This window comes from Lepidochelys olivacea (genome assembly GCF_965140295.1).
Source record: "Lepidochelys olivacea isolate rLepOli2 genome assembly, chromosome: 4".
NCBI lineage: Eukaryota > Metazoa > Chordata > Testudines > Cheloniidae > Lepidochelys > Lepidochelys olivacea.
In genome coordinates, this window is record NC_140414.1 from 50960456 (window position 1) to 50986181 (window position 25726).

General features: G+C 40.6%; 1 protein-coding gene across 1 annotated transcript in view; it reads right to left on the reverse strand.

Annotated features, from left to right (window-relative positions):
• Positions 1-2853: 2853 nt before the first annotated feature.
• Positions 2854-25726, reverse strand: part of SCLT1 (sodium channel and clathrin linker 1) — a 129476-nt gene continuing 106603 nt past the window's right edge. The window contains exons 20-22 of the mRNA XM_084626366.1: positions 19907-19985; positions 8738-8833; positions 2854-4095 (exon numbers count right to left, since the gene is read on the reverse strand). Of these exons, the coding sequence (XP_084482492.1) occupies positions 4033-4095; positions 8738-8833; positions 19907-19985 (238 nt within the window). The 3' untranslated portion in view covers positions 2854-4032. The remainder of the gene's footprint in view (positions 4096-8737; positions 8834-19906; positions 19986-25726) is intronic.

Here is a 25726-nt window from a genome sequence, read left to right on the forward strand (position 1 = left end):
CATGACACGGGAACTCTGTGGCACAGGCAGGCATAGGACTTTAGGTCCCCAGGGCACCTTTCAACACAACCATAAAACCATCCTTTCTCTTCCTGCAATGCGCTGCCCCGTTTGCTATATACCTGATAGTTCTACAGCCAACAGCCTCCTCTAGAACACAACTCTTTAATCCCTAGAGCAGGTTGCCTGTGCAACCTTAATTCAGCCCCCTTCTGTAAATGCATTAAGAATTAGTCTTTAATTACAGGGTTACACACTATTTTCTCCCCCAGGACCTCTGCCTCATTCAGTGCACAGACTGGATGGTGTTCACTTTATGAGCAGCTATTCAATAGTTTATTCTATTCATTGTTCAATGTATGGCCCCATGCCTTATTTACTGCACATTATTCAAACCCTATTCTGAAGACAAATTATTAATTTCCTCATGGGCTATGGTGCTCATCACTAACAGTATCTGTGTTTCACATACAATGATGAATTTATTATTTTCACACCATCCCTATGAGATGGAGGTATTATCCCCATTTTATAAATGGAGAACTAAGGCAGAGAGAAATTAAGGTAAAAAGTATCCACTAATTTTGGGTACCCAACGTAAGACTTCATTTTTCAGAGTACTTAATGTTATTATACAGCACTTTATATGTTCAAAGAAGATGCTCCCATTGACTTCAGTAGCAGCTGAGAGTGCTCAGCACTAATAAAAAAAATCAGACCTCAGGATCTTAAGTCAGGCAGCCAGAACACAAGGGACACACAATTAGGATGTGTCTACATAGCAGTTAAACAGCTATGGCTGGCCTGAGTCAGTTAGTTGGGGCTCAGGCTGTGGGGCAGTAAAACTGTGGTGTAGACATTTGCGGGGTCCCACAGCTCTGGGCTCCAGCCCAAGCCTGAACATTTAGCTGCAGTTTTACAGCCCCACAAGTTGGAGTCTATATACCTTCTGACTGTTCAACAGCCTCCTCTAGAACACAACCATTTAATCGCTAGAGCAGGTCCATTCTGTACATTTAGAGCACATAGGAGAGAGATGCTCCCTGCTCTTAACTCCAGTGCCTGGACCCACCACAACCCAGGGCACCCAGAAATTGCATTTGCAGGGAAAATCATGCTCAGGGAAGATTGACTCTTCAGAAAATTGAACTGTTTTAGCAAGTCTCTACTGAGCATGTATGAATTGAGGTTTTTTCAGTCTTATGCCTTGGTCAAATTTGGACAGATTTTTAAAGGGCAAGGCAGAAGGCACATGCCTCACACAAAGGCTACTCTCTACTAAATTTCAACTTCCTGCATGGGGGTGCTAGAGCCATTCTCAAAGTCAACAAATCCTGACAATCTTAATATCAGCAAAATGTACCCAACCCTAGCCTTGTTTTCAGAAATGGCTGAATTGTTTTGGCTGAAACTTTCCAAAAAGTTTAGCGGGGTTATAAAGCAACTGAAAACAGGGTCTTATAAAGGGAATTGTCAAACAACCTTTATAAGGCAGTACATCCTATAATTATGATGTCAATATATGTGTTAATTTCCCTCAACAACAAAAGAGCTGTAATCAACACACCATTTTGAACTGAAAGTGGGGGATACTTGCAGTTTGAACAGTAGTATCAACCCAGACCTTTTTGGTTTGTATTAGTTGCCTCTGTTCTTTTATAGCTTCATACCTCAATTGCATATTCCCTAAATGTAAGCTATTTTACAAGTTCCAATACATCACCAGTACACAACCTCAGGCAAAATGTGCACAGAAGGGGCAATTGCACCTCTCTGATTCATGATGTACAGCCTGTAGTCTAAGCGTTAGAAATCACCCCTTCTTGACCCACACCAGCCTCTGCATTGATGAGAAATGGCTCAAGTAGTGTTGAGTCATTCTCTAGCTTGGATTTATTGGTCATCATCTGTGGAAACTGTAAACATTTCAATAAGCCATCTTTAATTTACTAAAACCAGAGAATGCTTGTTTCTGATTAAATACATTATTCCTTTGATTTTAGGACCTTCTTTCAATTATACTCCCATCTATTGCTGATTGTGGCAATAAAATCAGAGTGATATGAGAAAACAGGTGGCTTTTCTCTTGTATGAAGATGGGCTTTTAGGAATTCAATATATGAATTGCAGCACTGTGACGTGACAAGGACCGAAGCATTAAAAGATTAAAAGAGCAGATACTGTAAAATTTGCATATTTAGTAAAAACTAGCTCTGTATGAGAGGATCAGCTGAGGTGCTCAGGCTCCCTAGTTTAAATGCAAACAGACAGACAGCAAGTGAGGTGCTCTCAGTGAGGGGCCACAGGTTTTCAAATGAACTTTCTCTTTTGGCTTAGTGTCTAGGTTTTTAGTGATATTTATGGCATGCTGCAAGCCTTGCCTATTATTTGGGAACAAAGATTAATTGGAGATATGTGGTGGCTAATAGGGTATAAGAAGAAACAGGAAAGTGGATCCATGCATACTTGAAAACCAACTTTGAGTAATAGGTTCACAGAGCCAGCCCTCCCTTGTTATAAATTGGGCTCGGCACTGGGATACATCAAACTGAGGAAGGGATTGATTAAAACTATGCTCCGCAGTAGGAGACAGCAGGAGTTATTCTTTAAGTACAGTTTTTTTCTTAGATTATTAAAGGAGGAGAATTATCCTTGGCTATGGAAGTGGTCTTAACTGACAGACTCTTTGTGGGCAGGACAGACCCCTACCTCCAGTGACTGACAGTCTGGTTCTGCCCCAAAGATGCAAGCAGGCTGAAGACCCACTGTAAAAATCTATGCATCTTATTCAAAGAAAGGAAATTTTCAGGTAAGCATGGATGAATTATCAGTCCAAATAAATTTAAGTTTCATTGTCCTTTATATTGTAAATATGTTGAGAGGGAGGAGAAAATATACAGTATTGTGAAAACCTTCAAATAAACACACAAGAAATTAAAATCACTTACTTCAGACAACGATGGACTTTCAAGATCTGTCAAATGAATTTTCAAATGTTATATATGCTTAAAGAGAAAACAGTTAAGAGTCTAATATACTAACTTTCCTTCAAAAGCCCTTTTTAGAATAATTGCATAGAATTTGCCATCCTCAAAGCAAAAAGGACAAAATGTAATCTCAAGAGAGTCCTTGAACCCTTATTCTGTGGAATTAAAATGAATATTTTAATCTGAAAGAGTCAAGGGGGGTACATAATTGCTACATGTTCTTCTGTATGACTTTGCCTAGCCTGTTGTACAGTGTTGCTGCTAGGAATAACAGTTGCCACAGGTTCCCATACATGTGCATACCAGGGAAAGAAGTTGATCACAGAGGTAAGGCACAACTGTGAAGTAGTGATTAGAGTAAGAAGTACAACTGGGAAGAGCCTGGAGTACCAGAGACCAGATTAGTATCTACCTTTTACTATTTTCAACAGGTATCACGGAGGAAACAAACTGAAAAAACCCACAAATACTGTACTGCAAAACACTGAAAGTCAAGGCAGTCATGTGCAAAACTACCACACATCCCCACTATTTGAAACTCAGGACATAACTAGTTTCTCAGTTTCATTCACCAAAGAGGATGCAGCCCATTCCTTCCCATGCACACAATCTGTTCAGAAAGTACATAATTTATTACATTGCACTTGTACATTAAGAAAATGTCATACAAAATGTAATTAAACAAATCATTTGTACATACAGAGTAAAGGTGTTTATAATTGTCAGCACATTGGTATATATTGCTTTAATACTACTTTGTCATGATTGCCATTAAATCAAAAAACCCACACTATGCACGGTATACTTGTAATTTTACATTGATGAATGTGGGCTTCATTTTACATAAGAGATCATTATATTATTTTGCATACTCTCATTCCTGTATTTACTGTGAGCTTTTTTCCCCCTTGCGCAAACAGAATGGAAAATGTTTATGCAAATTACACAAGTCTAGCTGTGTGCTATAGGCTTTAATGCTCCAATACTGTATTCCTCTGACAGATTTTCCAATTCTTAAGTGGTGTGAATGAACAAAGCATATTTTTTAAATATTTTCTAGATCCACCATGGAGGCAGCTTTTTTCCTCTGCACAGTAATCACATTGAGCTGCAAGTAAAAACAAACAGTCAATACTATTCCACGAAAATCTCAATAAGCAAAATGTCATGGAGGAGACAGAATAAACACAAATAACTGAAATTTTGGATACTTGAAAGAATTCTCAATATATGCCCACGGTTGTGACCCTATTTCACATACAAAAGAGTTTTGAATGACGGAGGATTGAGTAATAGAGGTTGTGCTATACTAAAATAAAATGCATGAAATGTAGAATTCAAATTATTTTAAAAAAATGCAATGTCTGTCTAAAGGATTGCATTTTAGTGGTGATTTTTCAGTGTTGCACCCCTCTTTTATGGGTATTAGACTAAAGTAAAAACCAGTCACTGACTATTTAATAGAAATATTACATTTTATAGATAGTGTCTTTCATCCTGAAATGGCTATACATGATACTTTATATACATACTGCATCACTGAAATGCAAACCTTTGTGATAGGTTGCAACAGCTAAGGGAACAAGTGACACATAGCAAATTATACAACAGTAGACAGATGAAATTGGGTCACAGTTACACGGGGAAACTCCTACTCTTAAGAAAAGGTATGTGGGATCTTTAATGTTGAAACAGTAGACAGGACAGATTAAACATTTGCAATATTTGTATGCAGGACATAATTTGCAGTGGGGTCATTTGAGTTCCAAGTTTTCTTTCTTCCTGACACTCACTGCAAAGGTGAAGCAAACAAAACTATGTATTTTCCATGCTGTTCATTTCTGCTTACTATCCTGGTCTATCAGACTGCAGTTCTCCTAATATCTTTGGACCTAACAAATCTATCTATTTTCCATCCACTGCTTGCCCACTAATAAGTAGTAATGCACTCCAGAGGGTTGCACTCCAGCCAATCTTAGAGAGAGTAACATTCAAGACTACTGAAGTGTAGTAAACAGTTCAATTTGGGAACACAATGCTAATGAGGAAGGGATGGTACAACTGTTCCATGTACAGGATCGTTTTCCTGCTAACTGTTTACAGCTAGGTAATTTTTGCCTTGTGAGTCTAAAGTAGTTAATGTTATTACTGTGTGTATGGAGGGCATTCTGGTGTTGGATCAACATCAAACTCTTTTAAGCTGTAAAACTGCCCTCCTGACTTTGTAATTTGTCTAAAATGTATCATGACTGCTTCTTGGAACAGCTTGTCCTGGAACCAACAAGGGCAGAATCAATTCTTGATTTAGTCCTAAGTGGAGCACAGAATCTAGTCCAAGAAGCGAATATAGCTAAAACCTCAGTAATAGCGACCATAATGTAATTAAAGTTAACATCCATTTAGGGGGAAAAATGCCAAAGAAACCCACCACAGTAGTATTTAACTTCAAAAACAGGATTATACAAAAAAGGGGATGCTAGTTAAACATAAATTAAAAGGGACAGTCACAAGGATGAAATGCCTGAAAACTGCATGGAGACTATTTAAGACCACCATAATAGCGGCTCAAACGAAATGTATACTCCAAATTAAAAAAAAAACAAAACAAAAAAACAGTAAGAGGACCAAAAAAAAAAAGAAGCCACTGTGGCCAAATGGCAGGGTAAAAGATGCAGTTAGAGACAAAAAGACATCTTTTAAAAATTGGAAGTCAAATTCTAGTGAGGAAAATAGAAAGGAACATAAACTCTGGCAAGTCAAGTGTATAAATATTATAAAGCAGGCAAAGAAAATTTGAAAAGCATCTGGGAAAAGACTCAAAAACTAACAGCCAAAAATTTTTTAAAGTACATCAGAAGAAGGAAGCTTGCCAAGCAATCAGTCGGGCCACTGGACAACTGAGGTGCTAAAGAAGCAGTCAAGGAAGACAAGGCTGTTGAGGAGAAACTGAATGAATTCTTTACATTGGTCTTCACTGCAGAGGATATAGGGGAGATATCTAAAAAGAATGGTTCATATGTAGGTGACAAATCTGAGGCATCGACCCAGACTGAGATATCCGTCAGTAGAGGTGGTTTTGGAACAAACTAATAAATTAAACAGTAAGAAATCACCATGACCAGATGATAATCAGCCAAGAGTTCTAAAGAAAATCAAATACGAAATTGCAAAACTGCTATGGTATGTAACCTATCACTTAAATCAACCTCTTTGCCAGAAGACTGGAGGATAGCTAATAGCTAAAATAACACTGACTTTTAAAAAAAAGTTCAAGAGGCGATCCTGGCAATTATAGGTGACTAAGCCTAACCTCAGTAACAGGCAAATGGGTTGAAACTATGCAAAAAAACCCAACAAATTATCAGACATGTAGATAAACATATTGGAAAAGAGTCAGCAAGCCTTTTGTAAAAGGAAATCATGCCTCACCAATCTAATCAAGGAAATCATGCCTCACAACTCTTTGAGGGGATCAACAAACATGTGGACAAGGGTAAGCCTGTTGTTCTAGTATACTTGGACTTTCAGAAAGCCTTTGACAAGGTCCCTCGTCAAAAGATCTTAAGCAAAGTACACAGTTATAGGATAAGAGGGAAGGTCCTCTCATCCATCAGTAAATGGCTAAAAGACACGAAAGAAAGTGGTCAGTTTTCACAATGGAGAGAAGTAAATAACAGGGTCCTGCAAAGATTTTTACTGGGACCTGTATTGTTCAACGTATTCATAAATGAGCAGAAAAAGGGAGTGAAGAGTGAGGTGGCAAAATTTGCAGATGATACAAAAGTACTCAAGATAGTTAAGTGTGAAGCTTACTGTGAAGAGTTACAAAGAGATCTCACAAAACTGGGTAACTTGGCAACAAATGGCAGATGAAATCCAATGCTGATAAATGAGAAGTAATGCATACTGGAAAACATAATCCCAACTATACATACAAAATGATAGGGTCTAACTAGCTGTTACCACTCAAGACCGAGATCTTGGAGCCATTGTGGATAGTTCTCTATAAACATCTGCTCAACGTGCAGCAGCACTCAATAAAGCTAACAATGTTAGGAACCATTAGGAAAGGGATAAATAACACTGAAAGTATTATGCCACTACATAAATCCATGGTACAACTATACCTTAAATACTGCATGCATGCAGTTGTGGTTGCCCCATCTCAAAAAAGATAAATTAGAATGGGGAAAAGTTCGGAGAAGAGCAAAAAAAAAAAAAAAAAATGATTAGGGGTATGGAACAGCTTCCATACGAGGAGAAATTAAAATGACAGACTACATCTTGGAAAACAGATGACTAAGGGGGGAGGATATGACAGAGGTCTAAAAAATCATGATTGGTACGGAGAAAGTAAATAAGGAAGTGTTATTTATCCCTTCACATAACACAAGAACTAGGGGGGGGGTCACCCAATGAAATTAACAGGCAGTAGGTTTGAAACAAAAAAAGGAAACTTTCTTCACACAACACACAGTCAACATGTTGAACTGTTGCCATGGGATGTTCTAAAGGCTAAAAGTATAATTGGGTTTAAAAAAGAATTAGATAAGTTCATGGAGGATAGGTCCACCAATGGCTATTAGTCAAGACGGTCAGGGACACTACCTCATGCCCTGGGTGTCCCTTAACTGTCCAACTGACAGAAGCTGGGACTGGATGATGGGATGGATTATTCAATAATTGCCCTGTTCTGTACATTCACTGTGAGGCATCTGGCAGTAGTCACTGTCAGAGAAAGGATACTGGGCTACACGGACCACTGGTTTGACCCAATGTGGCTGTCTGATGTCTTCTTCCCAAAATTATAAACTGTGTGAGGGAGAATCACTCTCCTCCCCACACGGCAACACACGCTTCTTTTTTAAGTTATTTACTTTTGTGGAGGGAGACTGAAAATTGTAACCTAAAAGTAAGAGGGTATATGATAGAACTGAGTAGACACAGAACACGATTAAAAATTTCCCCTCCTTTGACATTCCAACTTGTCTCTTTTTCCAGTATGAGACATCTGTCAACTAGTTGGGACCTAGAAATTCCTGACCCACAACTGTGTCGGTCTTAAACTAGCTTCAACTGCCTAAAAAAAGCCTAGACAGAGTTCTATAGTTATGAAACGAAGACATATTTGTCTTCTGAATCAGAATGAGATTCTACAGGTGCCAGTCTGTGGGAGCTAGCACAACATCTGCATTTTATTACTATGAAGCCATCATTTCTAATGAATACAGCCTTACTGGTCAATTTGTAAGGGAGCTGGATCAGCTGTTCTGTGTAATCAGTGGTGATAGGTATTTAAACTTCATAGATTATTCCCTCATTCTGACATTGATTCAGTTTTGCACAGACTTAATAAGTGGGCTCCTTCCTTTGTTGCAAAGGATTACTAAAAACTCACATGCTTTCATTAATATGCCAACAACCACATAAACAGAGTTTACATCTAATTTATTTCCACAAACATATTACATGAAAGCAGTGGATTTTCAGTGATGTGCCCAAATGAAGTATTTCACTCATTCATAACGGTCAGAAGCTTGGAGTGTAGTTAAATATTCTGAAATGACACATTTTGCAAGTTAGAACTGTATAGTTGTTTGTATCAGCTACTTTACTACATATAACAAACAAACAATCAATCAATTACCTCTACACTAGGGAGATTCCAAAACAACATTTTTTCTTGTAACATTCAAAGACCTCTTGTTATGCAGCTGTAATAAGGTTGCTTTCTGATTACAGTTTTGTACCTGTTGAGATGCTGTAGCTGCCCTCTGTTCTGCCTGTGTTAGTCGCCTTTGAAGTCTGTTGACTTTTTCTTGATGCTCCATCATTAATTTTTCATTCTGTAAAAAAGTGAAAGATCTTATTACAACTGTAAGTTTCATATATATTGCAGTGAGAAAACTTTGAGCAAATGGAGTTTGGTCAATGCCAAATATTGGAACTATTTACCACCTAGAAGACAGGAAATTATATACGCTTGTGATTCCGAATAATTCCCAGGTTTCAGAGTAGTAGCCGTGTTGGTCTGTATCAGCAAAAAGAACGAGGAGTACTTGTGGCACCTTAGAGGTGCTGCTGCTAGCAGAAAGGAAATTACTGTATAAGAAATTTTCCATTCTTCAGCCTAGCATCTCTCACAATTATGATACACATGGGAAATAGCAAGCTCTAAGCAGGAGAAGTGAAAAGTGAACATAAGAAATAGGAAAGACACTCTTTCTGAACTGCTCAAATAGCCAGGTTATGTCTGGACCACTACCTGCAGCACCTTCCTGCCAACAGGGGAGCCGCTAACAGGGAGTTTCGAGAGGGAGTTCTCCAGGTGAAGGAGGAGTAAATACGGGACCGTTGGGGTAAGTGGCTGTCTGCAGTGTGTGTTTGTGTTTGGGGGTTAGGTGCTGAGCTTGTGTTTGTCTGTCTGTTTGTTTATTTGAAGGACCGTGTGCTGTGGCCGGCAGTTGAAAGCTGTGAGCTTCTAAACAAGGTTTGAAATCTAGAAGGCTCTGTTCGTTGGCTGAGCCTTAGTCAGGGGTGGGGCTATGAAGGATGCCAGGGCTTTATAAAGCAGTGAGCAAGAGACCAGGGGCCGCTAACAGGGAGTTTCGAGAGGGAGTTTGGAAGGGAGCAAGGTAGACTTGCCATTCTTTAAAACCTTTACACTAAACTATAATCAAAACTTCTTGATTTAAACAAAAACCCTATCATTAACCCAGGTAACTGTAGGAGAAAATGCAGGCAGAAGCCCAGCAGCAGAGTGGGGGCTATCCTGTTTATTGCACTCAGTGTAGCATATATGATTACTTGCCCTGTGGACGGGTGGCGTACGTGTGCATTCGGTGCAAGGAGCTCCTGGCCCTCAGAGACCATGTACAGGTTTTGGAGGCCAGGGTGGTGGAACTGGAGGAGCTAAGGAAGGCAGAGAGGTATGTTGATGAGGCTTTCCAGGACACTGTAGATTTGTCCCACCTCCGGTCAGACAGCCCCTGCACTGTTAAGGAGGATGAAAGGCCCAGAAAAGGAGAGCAGTCAACGGGAACAGAGGGAAACCTTCCCATAGTTGGGACCCTCCTTCCAGATGATGTTGGGGTATCCTCTCGCACTGAGGTTACCTCTCCGGGGGAGGGAACTCCAGTCATTAGGAAAAGGCAGGTGTTACTAATGGGAGATTCGATCATTAGAAACATAGATAGCTGGGTTTGTGATGACCGGGAGAACCGTATGGTGACTTGCCTGCCTGGTGCGAAGGTTGCGGATCTCTCGAAGCATCTAGATAGACTTATGTGTAGTGCTGGGGAGGAGCCGGTGGTCGTGGTACATGTAAGTACCAGTGACATAGGGAAGGGTAGGAGAGATGTCCTGGAGGCAAATTTAGGCTGCTAGGAAAGAGACTGAAATCCAGGACCTCTATGGTGGCATTCTCAGAAATGCTACCAGTTCCAAGCGCAGGGCCACTTAGGCAGGCAGAGCTTCAGTCTCAATGTGTGGATGAGACGATGGTGTAGAGAGGAAGGGTTTCAATTTATTAGGAACTGGGGAAACTTTGGGGATAGGGGGATCCTATACAGGAAGGATGGGCTCCACCTAAACCAAAGTGGATCCAGATTGCTGGCACTTAACATTAAAAAGGTTGCAGAGCAGTTTTTAAACTAAGAGATGGGGGAAAGCCGATTGCTGCAGAGGAGCACGTCGATCGGACAGAGACTTCTCTTAGAGGAGAGTCTATTGATAGAGATTCTCTAGGTTTTAGTCAGGAGGATGGGATGAAACAGGACAAAGTATGGGCCAGATCAGACGAGAAACACTCACATAAAGAATCTGACACATCAGAAAAGGGCAGAGAAATAAACAGTGACAAGTTTTTAAAGTGCTTGTACACAAATGCTAGAAGTCTAAATAATAAGATGGCTGAACTAGAGTCCCTCGTATTAAAGGAGGATATTGATAAAATAGGCATCAAAGAAACCTGGTGGAGTGAGGACAATCAATGGGACACAATCATTCTGGGGTACAAAATATATCGGAAGGACAGAACAGGTTGTGCGGGGGCGGGGGGGCACTATATGTGAAAGAAAATGTAGAATCAAATGAAATAAAAATCTTAAATGAATTCACATGTTCCATAGAATCTCTATGGATAGTAAGTCCATGCTCTAATAAGAATATAACAGTAGGGATCTATTATTGACCACCTGACCAGGACAGTGATAGTGACGATGAAACGCTAAGGGAGATTACGGAGGCTATCAAAATAAAAAACTCAATAATAGTGGGGGATTTCAATTATCCCCATATTGACTGGATACCTGTCACCTCAGGATGAAATGCAGAGACAAAATTTCTTGATACTTTAAATGACTGCTTCTTGGAGCAGCTGGTACAGGAACCCCCAAGGGGAGAGGCAACTCTTGATCTAGTCTTGAGTGGAGCGCAGGATCTGGTCCAAGAGGTAACTATAACAGGGCTGCTTGGAGATAGTGACCATAATATAATAACATCTAACATTCCTGTGATGGGAAGAACACCTTAACAGCCCAACACTGTGGCATTTAATTTCAGAAAGTGGAACTATGCAAAAATAAGGAGGTTAGTTAAACAGAAATTAAAAGGTACAGTGACTAGAGTGAAATCCCTGCAAGCTGCATGGACACTTTTCAAAGACACCATAATAGAGGCTCAGCTTAAATGTATACTCCAAATTAAAAAACACAGTAAAAGAACTAAAAAGGAGCCACCGTGGCTTAACAACCATGTAAAGAAGCAGTGACAGATAAAAAGGCATCTTTTAAAAAGTGGAGGTTAAATCCTAGTGAGGTAAATAGAAAGGAACATAAACACTGCCAAATTAAATGGAAAAATGTAGTAAGAAAAGCAAAAAAGGAGTTTGAAGAACAGCTAGCTAAAAACTCAAAAGGTAATAACAAAATGTTTTTTAAGTACATCAGAAGCAGGAAGCCTGCTTAACAACCAGTGGGGCCGCTGGACAATCAAGATACAAAAGGAGCACTTGAAGACGATAAAGTCATTGCAGAGAAACTAAATGAATTCTTTGCTTCAGTCTTCACGGCTGAGGATGTTAGGGAGATTCCCAAACCTGAGCAGTCTTTTGTAGGTGACAAATCTGAGGAATTGTCACAGACTGAAGTGACACTAGAGGAGGCTTTGGAATTAACTGAGAAACTTAACACTGAGAAACTTAAAACTTAACTCTGGCCACCGGGACCAGATGGCATTCACTCAAGAGTTGTGAAAGAACTCAAATGTGAAATTATGGAACTATTAACTATACTTTGTAACCTGTCCTTTAAATCAGCTACTGTACCCAATGACTGGAAGATAGCTAATGTAACGCCAATATTTAAAAAGGGCTCTAGAGTCTAACTTCAGTACCGGGCAAATTAGTTGAAACAATAGTAAAGAATAAAATTGTCAGACACACAGAAGAACATAAATTGTTGCGCAAAAGTCAGCATCGTTTCTGTAAAGGGAGATCATGTTTTACTAATCTATCAGAGTTCTTTGAAGGGGTCAAAAAACATGTGGACAATGGGGATCCAGTGGACATAGTGTACTTAGATTTCCAGAAAGCCTTTAACAAGGCCCCTCACCAAAGGCTCTTACGTAAATTAAGTTGTCACGGGAGAGGGAAGATCCTTTCATGGATTGAGAACTGGTTAAAAGACAGGGAGCAAAGGTAGGAATAAATGGTAAATTTTCAGAATGGAGAGGGGTATCTAGTGGTGTTCCCCAAGGGTCAGTCCTAGGACCAATCCTATTCAACCTATTCATACATAATCTGGAGAAAGGGGTAAACAGTGAGGTAGCAAAGTTTGCAGATGATACTAAACTGCTCAAAAAGAAAAGGAGTACTTATGGCACCTTATAGACTAACAAATTTATTTGCGCATAAGCTTTTGTGAGCTACAGCTCACTTCATCGGATGCATGCAGTGGAAAATACAGTGGGGAGATTTATATACACAGAGAACATGAAACAATGGGTGTTACCATACACACTGTAACCAGAGTGATCAGGTAAGGTGAGCTATTACCAGCAGGAGAGAAAAAAAAACTTTTTGTAGTGATAATCAAGGTGGGCCATTTCCAGCAGTTGACAAGAACATGTGAGGAACAGTAGGGGGGGAATTAAACATGGGGAAATAGTTTTACTTTGTGTAATGACACATCCATTCCCAGTCTTTATTCAAGCCTAAGTTAATGGTGTCCAGTTTGCAAATTAATTGCAATTCAGCAATCTCTCGTTGGAGTCTGTTTCTGAAGTTTTTCTGTTGAAGAATTGCCACTTTTAGGTCTGTAATCGAGTGACCAAAGAGATTGAAGGTGTTCTCTGACTGGTTTTTGAATGTTATAATTCTTGATGTCTGATTTGTGTCCATTTATTCTTTTACGTAGAGACTGTCCAGTTTGGCCAATGTACATGGCAGAGGGGCATTGCTGGCACATGATGGCATATATCACACTGGTAGATGTGCAGGTGAACGAGCCTCTGATAGTGTGGCTGATGTGATTAGGCCCTATGCTGGTGTCCCCTGAATAGATATGTGGACACAGTTGGCAACGGGCTTTGTTGCAAGGATAGGTTCCTGGGTTAGTGGTTCTGGTGTGAGGTTGCTGGTGAGTATTTGCTTCAGGTTGGGAGGCTGTCTGTGAGCAAGGACTGGCCTGTCTCCCAAGATCTGTGAGAGTGATGGGTCATCCTTCAGGATAGGTTGTAGATCCTTGATGATGCGCTGGAGAGGTTTTAGTTGGGGGCTGAAGGTGATGGCTAGTGGCATTCTGTTATTTTCTTTGTTGGGTTGTCCTGTAGTAGGTAACTTCTGGGTACTCTTCTGGATCTTTCAGTCTGTTTCTTCAATTCAGCAGCTGGGTATTGTAGTTGTAAGAATGTTTGATAGAGATCTTGTAGGTGTTTGTCTCTGTCTGAGGGGTTGGAGCAAATGTGGTTGTATCGTAGAGCTTGGCTGTAGACAATGGATCGTGTGATGTGGTCTGGATGAAAGCTGGAGGCATGTAGGTAGGCATAGCGGTCAGTAGGTTTCCGGCATAGGGTGGTGTTTATGTGACCATCGCTTATTAGCACCGTAGTGTCCAGGAAGTGGATCTCTTGTGTGGACTGGTCCAGGCTGAGGTTGATGGTGGGATGCAAATTGTTGAAATCATGGTGGAATTCCTCAAGGGCTTCTTTTCCATGGGTCCAGATGATGAAGATGTCATCAATGTCGCGCAAGTAGAGTAGGGGCATTAGGGGACGTGAGCTGAGGAAGTGTTTTTCTAAGTCAGCCATAAAAATGTTGGCATACGGTGGGGCCATGCGGGTACCCATAGCAGTGCCGCTGATTTGAAGGTATACATTGTCCCCAAATGTGAAATAGTTATGGGTGAGGACAAAGTCACCAAGTTCAGCCACCAGGTTTGCCGTGACATTATCGGGGATAGTGTTCCTGACGGCTTGTAGTCCATTTTTGTGTGGAATGTTGGTGTAGAGGGCTTCTACATCCATAGTGGCCAGGATGGTGTTTTCAGGAAGATCACCGATGGATTGTAGTTTCCTCAGGAAGTCAGTGGTGTCTCGAAGATAGCTGGGAGTGCTGGTAGCGTAGGGCCTGAAGAGGGAGTCTACATAGCCAGACAATCCTGCTGTCAGGGTGCCAATGCCTGAGATGATGTGGCGTCCAGGATTTCCAGGTTTATGGATCTTGGGTGGAAGACAGAATACCCCTGGTTCGGGTTCCAGGGGTGTGTCTGTGCGGATTTGTTCTTGTGCTTTTTCAGGGAGTTTCTTGAGCAAATGGTGTAGTTTCTTTTGGTAACCCTCAGTGGGATCAGAGGGTAAAGGCTTATAGAAAGTAGTGTTGGAGAGCTGCCTAGCAGCCTCTTGTTCATATTCCAACCTATTCATGATGACGACAGCACCTCCTTTGTCAGCCTTTTTGATTATGATGTCAGAGTTGTTTCTGAGGCTGTGGATGGCATTGTGTTCTGCACGGCTGAGGTTATGGGACAAGTGATGCTGCTTTTCCACAATTTCAGCCTGTGCACATTGGTGGAAGCACTCTATGTAGAAGTCCAGTCTGTTGTTTCGACCTTCAGGAGGAGTCCACCCAGACTCCTTCTCTTTGTAGTCTTGGTAGGAAGGTCTCTGTGGGTTAGTATGTTGTTCAGAGGTGTGTTGGAAATATTCCTTCAGTCGGAGACGTCGAAAATAGGATTCTAGGTCACCACAGAACTGTATCATGTTCGTGGGGGTGGAGGGACAGAAGGAGAGGCCCCGAGATAGCCCAGCAGAAGAATCTGTCCTAAGAGTATAGTTGGATAGATTAACAATATTGCTGGGTGGGTTAAGGGAACCATTATTGTGGCCCCTTGTGGCATGTAGTAGTTTAGATAGTTTAGTGTCCTTTTTCTTTTGTAGAGAAGCAAAGTGTGTGTTGTAAATGGCTTGTCTAGTTTTTGTAAAGTCCAGCCACGAGGAATTTTGTACGGAAGGTTGGTTTTTTATGAGAGTATCCAGTTTTGAGAGCTCATTCTTAATCTTTCGCTGTTTGCTGTAAAGGAGGTTGGTCAGGTGGTTCCGCAGTTTCTTTGGGAGTGTGTGGCACAAGCTGTCAGCATAGTCTGTGTGGTATGTAGATTGTAATGGATTTTTTACCTTCAGTCCTTTTGGTATGATGTCCATCTGTTTGCATTTGGAAAGGAAGATGATGTCTGTCTGTATCTGTATGAGTTTTTTCATTAAGTTGATAGATTTCCACTCCATACGGCTAAATTCAGTGCCTTCCATAAAGACAGGTTTCAGAGTAGCAGCCGTGTTAGTCTGTATCCTCAAAAAGAAAAGGAGTACTTGTGGCACCTTAGAGACTAAAATTTATTTGAGCATAAGCTTTCGTGAGTTAGAGCTCACTTCATCGGATGCATTCAGTAGAAAATACAGTGGGGAGATTTATATACACAGAGAACATGAAACAATGGGTGTTACCATACACACTGTAACGAGAGTGATCAGTTAAGGTGAGCTATTACCAGCAGGAGAGTGGGGGGGAAAAACCTTTTGTCGTGATAATCAAGGTGGGCCATATCCAGCAGTTGACAAGAACAATTACAATTAACGATTACAGACCTAAAAGTTGCAATTCTTCAACAAAAAACTTCAAAAACAGACTCCAACGAGAGACTGCTGAATTGGAATTAATTTGCAAACTGGATATAATTAACTTACGCTTGAATAAAGACTGGGAGTGGATGGGTCATTACACAAAGTAAAACTATTTCCCCATGTTAATCCCCCCGCAACTGTTCCTCAGACGTGTCTGGGTTGTGGCACTGCATGCTCTGGCCTGTGAGCTGTGCCTTGCTGTGATTATGATTAGCCACTAAAGACTCTGGGTACAGAGGTGAATCAGAAGGAAAAGGCTTTGTCACGCTAAGGACTTTGTTTGTTTGGAGGAAAATTCGTGTAGGTTTCCTTGGAAGCTTCTGCTCCAGATTTTCTCCTCCTGCCAAAGTAACACTCCCTTCTTGGATAACCTTGGTGTTGGTAGTAACTAACAGACTGCAGTGCTGGCTTTGATAGAGAGGACAGAGACCTCTCTGCAGTCTCAGCTGCTAATTTCTCTAATGTTCCCCTAACAGATCATCACTGGTAAATCTAGATGCACAAAATATCTATTTCGAATGAGTGATGACTATTCACAGAAGTAACATGACATCCTTGTAGCGACCGAGTTAGAAGCCATTGCTCATCACAAATCACATCAAGGATTTGACCAAGACAGGACCCAAGACATTTCACTCCAGTCAAGGATCATACCCCCCGAGAAGATGAACCACTTGTTTATCATGAAGTAGGCTTATCTATTAAATAGATGAAAAATCTTTGGTCTGAATAGCTATAGCTGAAGTTTTGAAATTGCTATGCAATGTTTCATTGCTCTTATGGTCTATGGGTCTTGCAACACTTTCTGAAGGTGAGACATCCTCATTTGGATCTTATGATGCCCTCAAAGGAGGCATCAACTGGAAAACACATATCATAATAATGCCCAAAGGAAAATATATTATTAAGTTTCTTGTAGGCCAAGACTGACATCCTGTCGTGGACAGACAAGGTGGATGAGGTAATATTTTTCATTAGACTGACTTCTGTTGGTAAGAGAGAGAAATTTTCGAGTCAGAGAGAGCTCTTCTTCAGGTCTGGGAAAGATATTCCGAGCGTCACAGACAAATGCAAGATGGAACAGATTGTTTAGCATAAGTAGTTAGCACATATTCTAAGGGACCATTCAAGGAAGAGTGACCCCTTAACATCTCTTGAGTCATAGGACAAAAAGGGGGTTAATGGGTTACAGATTTTTGTAATAAGCCATAAATTCAATGTCTTATTACAACAATCTGTAGTCCACTAACCCGTCTTTTTTGTTCTAAAAAGGGTCTTGTCTTATATTTGCAGTCCTTTGTTGCCCCATGAATTACCAGGAGGAGGCCAGGAGGCTTGAAAACAAAAATATTTTAGCTTCTCAGAAAACAGCTAAAATAACAAATCTAAAAGAAAAAGATGGGACCAAGGAAAACTACTGCCTTGGAGGCAGAAGATCTGGCAGCAAGGAGGAGAAGGGGGTGTGGCTAGCACATGTTGTGATGCAGCTTTGAGCTGCCTTCAGAAACTGCAGACACGAGGGGTATAGTTCATGCATATCAGAAATATGGGAGATGCGGGGCTGCATAAAATGGAGGTTACTTACCTCTAACTGGAGGTGTTTTGAGATGGGTGGTCCCAGTCTGTATTTCATAAGTGGGTATGCATGCGAACCGTGTGCCTGAGTCTTTTTTTTTTTTTTTAAATAAGTAGCGTCTGTTGGCCCACACATGTGCTTTCAACTGAGGGAATGAAAGGTGATGCAGGCAGATTCCTCTCCAGTTTCCCATTTTCACACAGTCCAAATAATTCACAGCAGAGGGAACGGAAGGAGTGTAGTGAAATACAGATTGGAACCACACATCTCAAAGAATCTCCAGTTACAGGTAAGTAACCTTCCTATCTTCTTTGAGTAATGGTCCCAATGTGTATTCCATGTGGGAGATTAATAAGTAGTAGTCAAACAGGAGGTGGATGCCAGGACACAGAAGTGATAGTAGACTGTAATACTGCTGTCCACACAGCTGAATCCATGGATGACTGGGACCAGAACATAATGCTTCACGAAGGTATGCGAAGAGCTCCAAGTAGCTGCCCTCCATATCTCTAGTATAGGTACATCATTTGCCCTCTGGTGGAATGAGCCCTCAAACTGTGTGTGTGTGTGTGTGTGTGTGTGTGTGTGTGTGTGTGTGTGTGTGTGTGTGTGTGTGTGTGTGTGTGTGTGTGTGTGTGTGTGTGTGTGTGTGTGTGTGTGTGTGTGTGTGTGTGTGTGCGCTATGAAAACAAATAGTTTAGGTTTCTTTCTAATGTCCTCTGTAGATAAAAGACCAAAACACTTTGCATATCCAGAGAGCCTTCTCTCTTCCCCTGAAGCATTGGTTTTGGACAAAATACTGGTAAGTAGACTACCCGATTCTCATGAAATTCAGAAACTACTTTAGGGATGAATCTGGGGTGAGGGAGTAATGAGATCTTTTCCTTATAGAAGATCGCAAATGGCAGGTCCGCCATGAGCGCTCCCAGCTCATTGACTCTTCTGGGTGATGTCATAGCTATTTGAAAGGCCACCTTCATAGACAGATGGGCCACAGAGCATGTGACTAGAGGCTCAAAGGGAGGTATAGTGAATGACGACAGGACAAAATTGAGGTCCCACTGAGGTGTGAACCTTACCAATGGTGGAAAGGATCTGAGAAGCCCTCTCAGAAATCTAGTTGTGACAGGATGAGTGAAGATCATATGGTTAACCAGCAGAGGAGGGAAAGTGCTGATCACTGCTAAATGTACTTACACAGAACTGAGGGTGGGATCTGAAGACTTTGAGGTAAGTAGATACTCTAAGGCTATGTCTACTTTGGTGTAATTTATGTCAGTGTAACTTGTGTCACTCAGGGCTATGAATAATCCCCACCCCTCTAAATTATGCTAACCTAAACACTGGTGCAGATAGTGCTATGTCAGCAGGACAAGCTCTCCCATGGACACAGCTACTGCCTCTCATGGAGGCAGAAGTTATTAAGCTGATGGAAGAGCTCTGTCCTGTCAGCTTGGAGCGTCTTCACCAGAAGTGCTACAGCGGTGCGTGCTGCAGGGACGTTCTGGCCACTGCTTCCCACAGCTCCCATTCACCAGGAACGGCGAACTGTGGCCACTGGGAGCTGCAGGCGGCCATGACTGTGGACGGTCAATGTAAGCAAACTGTCTCGCGGCCCACCAGCAGATTACCCTGAAGGGCCACAGGTCACCACTGTTCTAGAGAGTGCTATCCCAGATGTACTAGAAGTGTGACAAAGGCATAACTGTGTTCAAAGATGTCCATTAATTATTTAATAAGGCACACTCTTCAAACAAACCTTCCTTTACTTTTAATGTATAATGGAAGGCACATTAGTTTATTCATACCTACAGATATTATGTAAACTCTACCACTCATAGTATGGTAAGAACCCTACCTTTTTTTTACTGTGCTACTGCATAATGAATATAATAAGCCCACCTTTAAAAGGCATGCATGAATAAGATTAAATAATCTTTAAATAACATTTTCTGAGTCACCACACAATTTATATATTAGTAACAATGAAAGAGGATCTCTCCTTTCTCATGTTTTATGATTTGGGAGCAAAGTTAAGAGAGATTCTAAAATCTTCAGAGGCACTTATAAACTAGCTACGTAACTCATCTGGATAAGGTTCAGTAAGATTCTACAATATGTGCATGTAGTTGTATCAAAGTAGTTCCCACGAGGGGCATTTTCTCACCTCAGCTCTCTTTTCATTTGCCACTTCCAGCTGAGAAATCAGCTCTTGTGTATGAAGTTTCTGTCGACTCAGCTCACTTCTATCAATCAGACAAAATAAGCTGATTAATGTACAGTAATGCATCTGTTATCCAAATAACTAACATTTAAATAGATCCTTTCTTGAGGAAGTTTTCCTGGTTAGGTCCATTTTTAATTTGAATGTTGCTCACAATACACGCAGTCAGAAAATATCCCAACTCTAGCTTCTCAGTGATATATTAAAAAGGGTGATGGCAAAGGCATGGTGTATTTTTTGTGAAGACCAACAGCCCTTGGAGTTGTCTTCAACATAAATACTCACATTTTACAAATATAGCATTAAGCACACTGAGTACACATACAAATTTTATTTGCAGTGTTCCCCGCTTACATGTTAATAAACTGTAACTAAATTAATGTTATATGATTAAGCTAAAAAACCAAGCATATTGACCAATTCAGGGAAGTACCTCTCTTATGCACAGTCTAAAGTACATAAAGTATAATTGCTCATTTTAATCTTTAAAAACGTAGACAGAGATATGGCAATACAACTTTTAGAGAGAAAGGTACAATAGCATGATATAACTACAAATGTTTAGGTAAGACATTACTTAAGAGCAGAAGGAATTATGTAAATTGTAAGGTGGAAAAAGGATACAGGAAAAGGACAACAGCCATACACTCAAATGGAGAAAAGAGGCAGAAAGATAATTTTCAAACAGAAACTAATCAGCTGGAAAACAACCTCTCCCCCAGAGGTAATTCCTGTTTTCTCTCCAGGATTGTTAAACTTCAGAGCATTTTGGAATAACTTGTTCTGTATGAAAAGTGCTTCTAAAAACACATTCTATTGTATTATAACTGGCCTTCAATGACCTCAAAAAGATTGTCTAAGAATCAGAGTTTAAAGCCAGAAGGGATCACCAGATAATGTACTCTGACCACCTGTATATCACAGGCCACCAACACCAGAACACTAAAGATGAAATCAAAGTAAATGAGACCCACAGAAGATCAGAATACTATGAGCCACACGCAGAGAATAGGAGGAACTGAGGTGCACCAGTGCTCGAGGTTAGCGCAATGGCAGGGAATTAAGTAAAATATACCCGTAATCCTGGCAAGTGACCCATCCCCACATGCTGCAGAGAAAGGCCAACCCCTGGTCCCCCCAGAATCACTGCCCATCTGACCTGAGGGAAAAGTCCTTCCTAACCCCACATATGGTGATCAGTTAGATCCTGGGCATGTCAGTAAGAACCAGACAGCCAAGCACCTGAGAGAGAATGCTTGGTGCATCTCAGAGCCCTAGCCCTCTCTGACCAGTGTCCTGTCTCCAGCCATGGAAATCCCTGAGGCTTCAGAAGAAAGATATAAAAAGCCCTTCCCAGAATGCATAGGTGTGGGAGGGAGATGCCTTCCTGACTCCTGATGGTGAGCAGCTGAAACCCTGAAGCATGAGCTTCAGGAACATAAGACATAAATTAGAAGTGAGCCCCAGCACTGTTGAGCCCTGGCCCCTACCATCACAAACAGCCCTGTCATACAACTATGTTCACAAATTTGTACAGCTCCCTCTTACAGCTCCCCACAACTTCTATAAGGAGTCTGTTCTAGAACCTGACCCTTCTGATGGTTACAAACTTTCTTCTAATTTCCTTGAATTTGTTCATGGCCAGTTTATATCCATTTGTTCTTGTGCCAGCACTGTCCTTTAGTTTAAAAAACTCTTCACTTTACCTGGTACATACACCCCCCCTCCCGAATGTGTTTACAGAGAACAACCATATTTCCCCTTAGCCTTCTTTTTGCTAGATTAAACAATCCAAGGCCTTCCAGTGTCCTCTCATAAAATAGAATGATCAGGGGAATAGAGGGCTTAATAGCTTTTCTCTGCAGCTGTTCTAGTTTAAATTCATCTTTCTTGAACAAGGGTGACTACAATTGTTTGTACACAGTGTTCCAAATGAGAACTTACCAGTGCTTTATACAATGGCATCAATACATCACTATCACTACTGGAAATGCCTCACCGAACACATCTTAGGATCGCTTTTGTCCTTTTCCCCCACAGCCACGTCACATTGGTGGCTCATGGTCTTCCTGTGATTGATCTACACAACCAGGTCTCTCTCTTCCTCCATTACAAACTCCCAGCTTGTAGCAGAAATTCTTATTATTAGACCCTAAGTGCATGACCTTGCACTTTGTAGTATTGAATTTCATCCCATTTTTGTCACTTCAGTCTTCCATATCTTTCCTGCACAATATTCCAATCCTCCTGTGTATTGATGCTGCCTCCCAACTTTGTATCAGCAGCAAATTTCATTAGCACACTTCCTAATTTTTGTGCCAAGGTCATTAATAAAAATATTGAACAAGTTTGGTCCCAGGACCAATCTTTGAGGAACTTCACTAGTAACCTCCCTCTAGTCCAATAATTCATCTTTCAGAACAGTCAATAGCCTTCCCCCATTTAGCCAATTCCTAATCTACCCTAGAATGCTCGTACTGATCCACATTTTCTCTAATTTAACTAATGATTTCATGTCAAATGCTTTACTGAAGTTTACAGTAGATTTAAGTATATTAAATCTACTGTACTTCCCTTATCTTAAAAATCTGTTATTTTCTCAAAGGAGGGAATCAGGTTAGCCCACCAATCATGGTCTACCTTTGCTAAATCTATGTTGTATTACATCCCCTTTACCTGTATGGTATGTATTACTTCCACCTCATATGTAGTAATTTCCATTTCTAGACACTGATTTCCATCAGCCTTACTGCCTTCATACACACATTCGATATCACAATTGTTACTTAAAACTGAGGCAAAGTATTAATTTAGTTTTTGGGACATACCTAGATAATCTTTAATTTCCCTCCCATCCTCACTGCATAGCGGCCCAATGTATGTAGTTCAAAAACTTGTCTCTTTCACCAACAGAAGTTGGTCCAATAAAAGATGTTACTTCACCCACCTTATCTCTCTAAATACCTGGGACCAACATGGCTACAACACTGTAAAACATCTCTTATTATTTATTTTAATTTCCTTGGCAAGAGCTAATTCATCTTGACTTTTAGCAAGTTTACTTCATTGTTACATTTTCTAACCTCCACAAGGTAGCTTTCTTTACTTACTCCTTATAAGCTTTTTGAGGTAGCTGTTCATCTATCTGGGTCTGGAGCTTTTCCCTACAAGTTTTTTTCCCTTTTGCTTGGGATTTAAATCCTTGAGCACTTTAATCTAGCTGACTTCATTAACTGCAGCAATTCCCTTAATTTCCCAAAGTCTGCCCTTTTGAAATCAAAACTCATAGTTGATTATCTGGTTTTGATTATCCTGCTATTTCACTGAAAGCATGTAATCAACTCATGATCACTCGATCCAAGGTTATTTCCTACAACCAGCTCTTCTCTGATGTCCTCACTACTTACCAAGACTAAAATGGCCATCACCTCTTGTTGGTTTAGTGATGATTTGATGAAGAAAACTGTCATCTTTCACATCCAGGAATAAGTGGGCTCTACCAGTATTAGCAGCATTATAATATATAATCTATATCCAGGAAGTTAAAGTCCCCTGACTATGACAACACTCAATATTATTTATCACTCTAATAGTAGAGAGATCACTATCCATACCTGAATCTGGCCCTAGGGGTCTATGGCAGATCCTTAAAATTATCCCTACAGAACCTCTTTTACAGTCCTTCACCAAAGAGATTTTTGACCCAAACAGATTCTGTTTTTTTTCTTACTATCAATTCATATTTCTTTACAGTTTATCACTTTGTTGATGTTCAGCGCTACCCCACCACCTTTACCTTTATTCTTATCTCTCCTAAACAGAAAATACCTTTCAATTCTACTATTCCAGTCATGGGTGCTATTCCACTAATTTTATGTAATCCTTGTGTATCTGGTTTGACCTTCTGTAACAGTAGTTCCAGTTCCTCCATTTTATTGCCCAGACTCCTTGGATTCATGTACAATTATTTCAGTTGTTTCCCTAATACCTCAATCCGATTTTCTAGCTTGTGTTCCATTATCCCTTATTATATATTCATTTAGCAGATTTTCCTGCTCCTGTGTACTCAAGCCAGGCGTGGAGATGTCAGAAGTCTCTCCCAGCCTTCTCCCCATATCTCCTAGTTTCTTTTTTTCTTGGTATAGGGTCCAGGAAGAGAAGACAATGATGGCTACTGAGGCAGCAGTAGAAATGATCCGAGGAGAGAAAAGTAAGAAGATGGTTGGATGCAGAAGCTTGGGATGTACATCATCCTTGAAGGGGTATTTGATGGAAGCTACTTATGCATGAACTATCACTAACTGTATGGGCCGTGTCTGTATTTAAATAGAGTTAATATTAAACTACACACATACTGATAAAACAAAACATTTTTTGAAAATAAGGAAATTGTTGATTTTAAATCATCCAACACCAGCTTCTTAAATATCACTAAGGTCCAAAGAATAATTCTGAATTCAAAATACTAAATAAGTCATTGAAAAATAATCTATTCCTTCTACACTTGTGCGATGAAGTGTGGAACTGGCACATTCAACAGCACGGACTTTATCAGAGTGGATGTGATCATGTACAGTGCTACACCAAGAAAATAATTTTAGTTGGAGCGTCACACCAAACAACTCTTGAATCTGTTAGGGTCTGCTTAGCAAGTGTCTGCAGTGTGAACTTCAGTTCACAGATATTAGGGTGCAATTCCTGTAATGGACTGTCACAGTGATATCTGGGGATCACCAAGCCCAGTAAGGGGTTTTGTCACTGGCTGCCCTGTAACACTGGGATGCCTTAATAGTATGCTGTTATGGCTCAGATGCCTGACACCAGTAACCTGCCCACAAGGACAAGGTCTCATCCTGACTTCCAACAGCCCAGTTACTCCTTGTAGGGTCACTCCAACAGTCCCAAGTCTTCCCAAGTTCTGAACTACCAGACATTCACACTATTATCAGTTCACTTTGGCACATACATTCCACAGTTTGTGAACCAGATGCCTGCTTGGGTAAAAATAAACAAAACGTTTATTTAATAGAAAAACCACAGATTTAAAGATGAAATAATAAGGGAAAGCAAAAACCTACAAGTTACACAGAAAAGAAACAAAGATGCCATCTCAGGCTTTACACTTCCATATTAGATAACTTGTATTAGAAAAGGGATTTTATCTATTGCCTCTGAACAGTTTCCCAATGTACACACTAGCTATAGGAGGGATCCAACATTTCACAGACAGCTTCTTGCCAACAGGCCAGGCTGTCCCTCAGTTTCTAGATGAAAACTTCAGTTTTAAGACTCCTTTTTTTAAATGGCTGCCCCTGCCCCTTTTTTAAACCCTCTCCTGGCATAGTCACTCATGGTTATTCAGAGTCGGGAAAATTCCCTTGAATTGATAGCCAGAATGCCTCAGTATCTTTCCATTAACTTTAATGGTCCACAACTGTGTTTTCCTGGGTTGCAGAGTGGATTGTTTCTTGAGTCTAGTTTTGTGTAAACACCTGGCTTGTGAAGCACCTCTCTTCTTTTCCCTGTCTCATTGCTTGCAGTCCTGCTGTGAGGTGAAACTGAAACTGCACAATTCTCCATATACACAAATACATAAATTCATAACCATAGTCTGTATATAACTCATAATAAGCATGAAGTTCTGACCATTACAACCTTTCATAAAAGACCTTACTCCATATACTTCCATAGTACACTAATGAGCACATAGTACACTAATGATCATTTTTGGGCCTAAACCTTCTGGTGTCCTCTTAGGGTTTC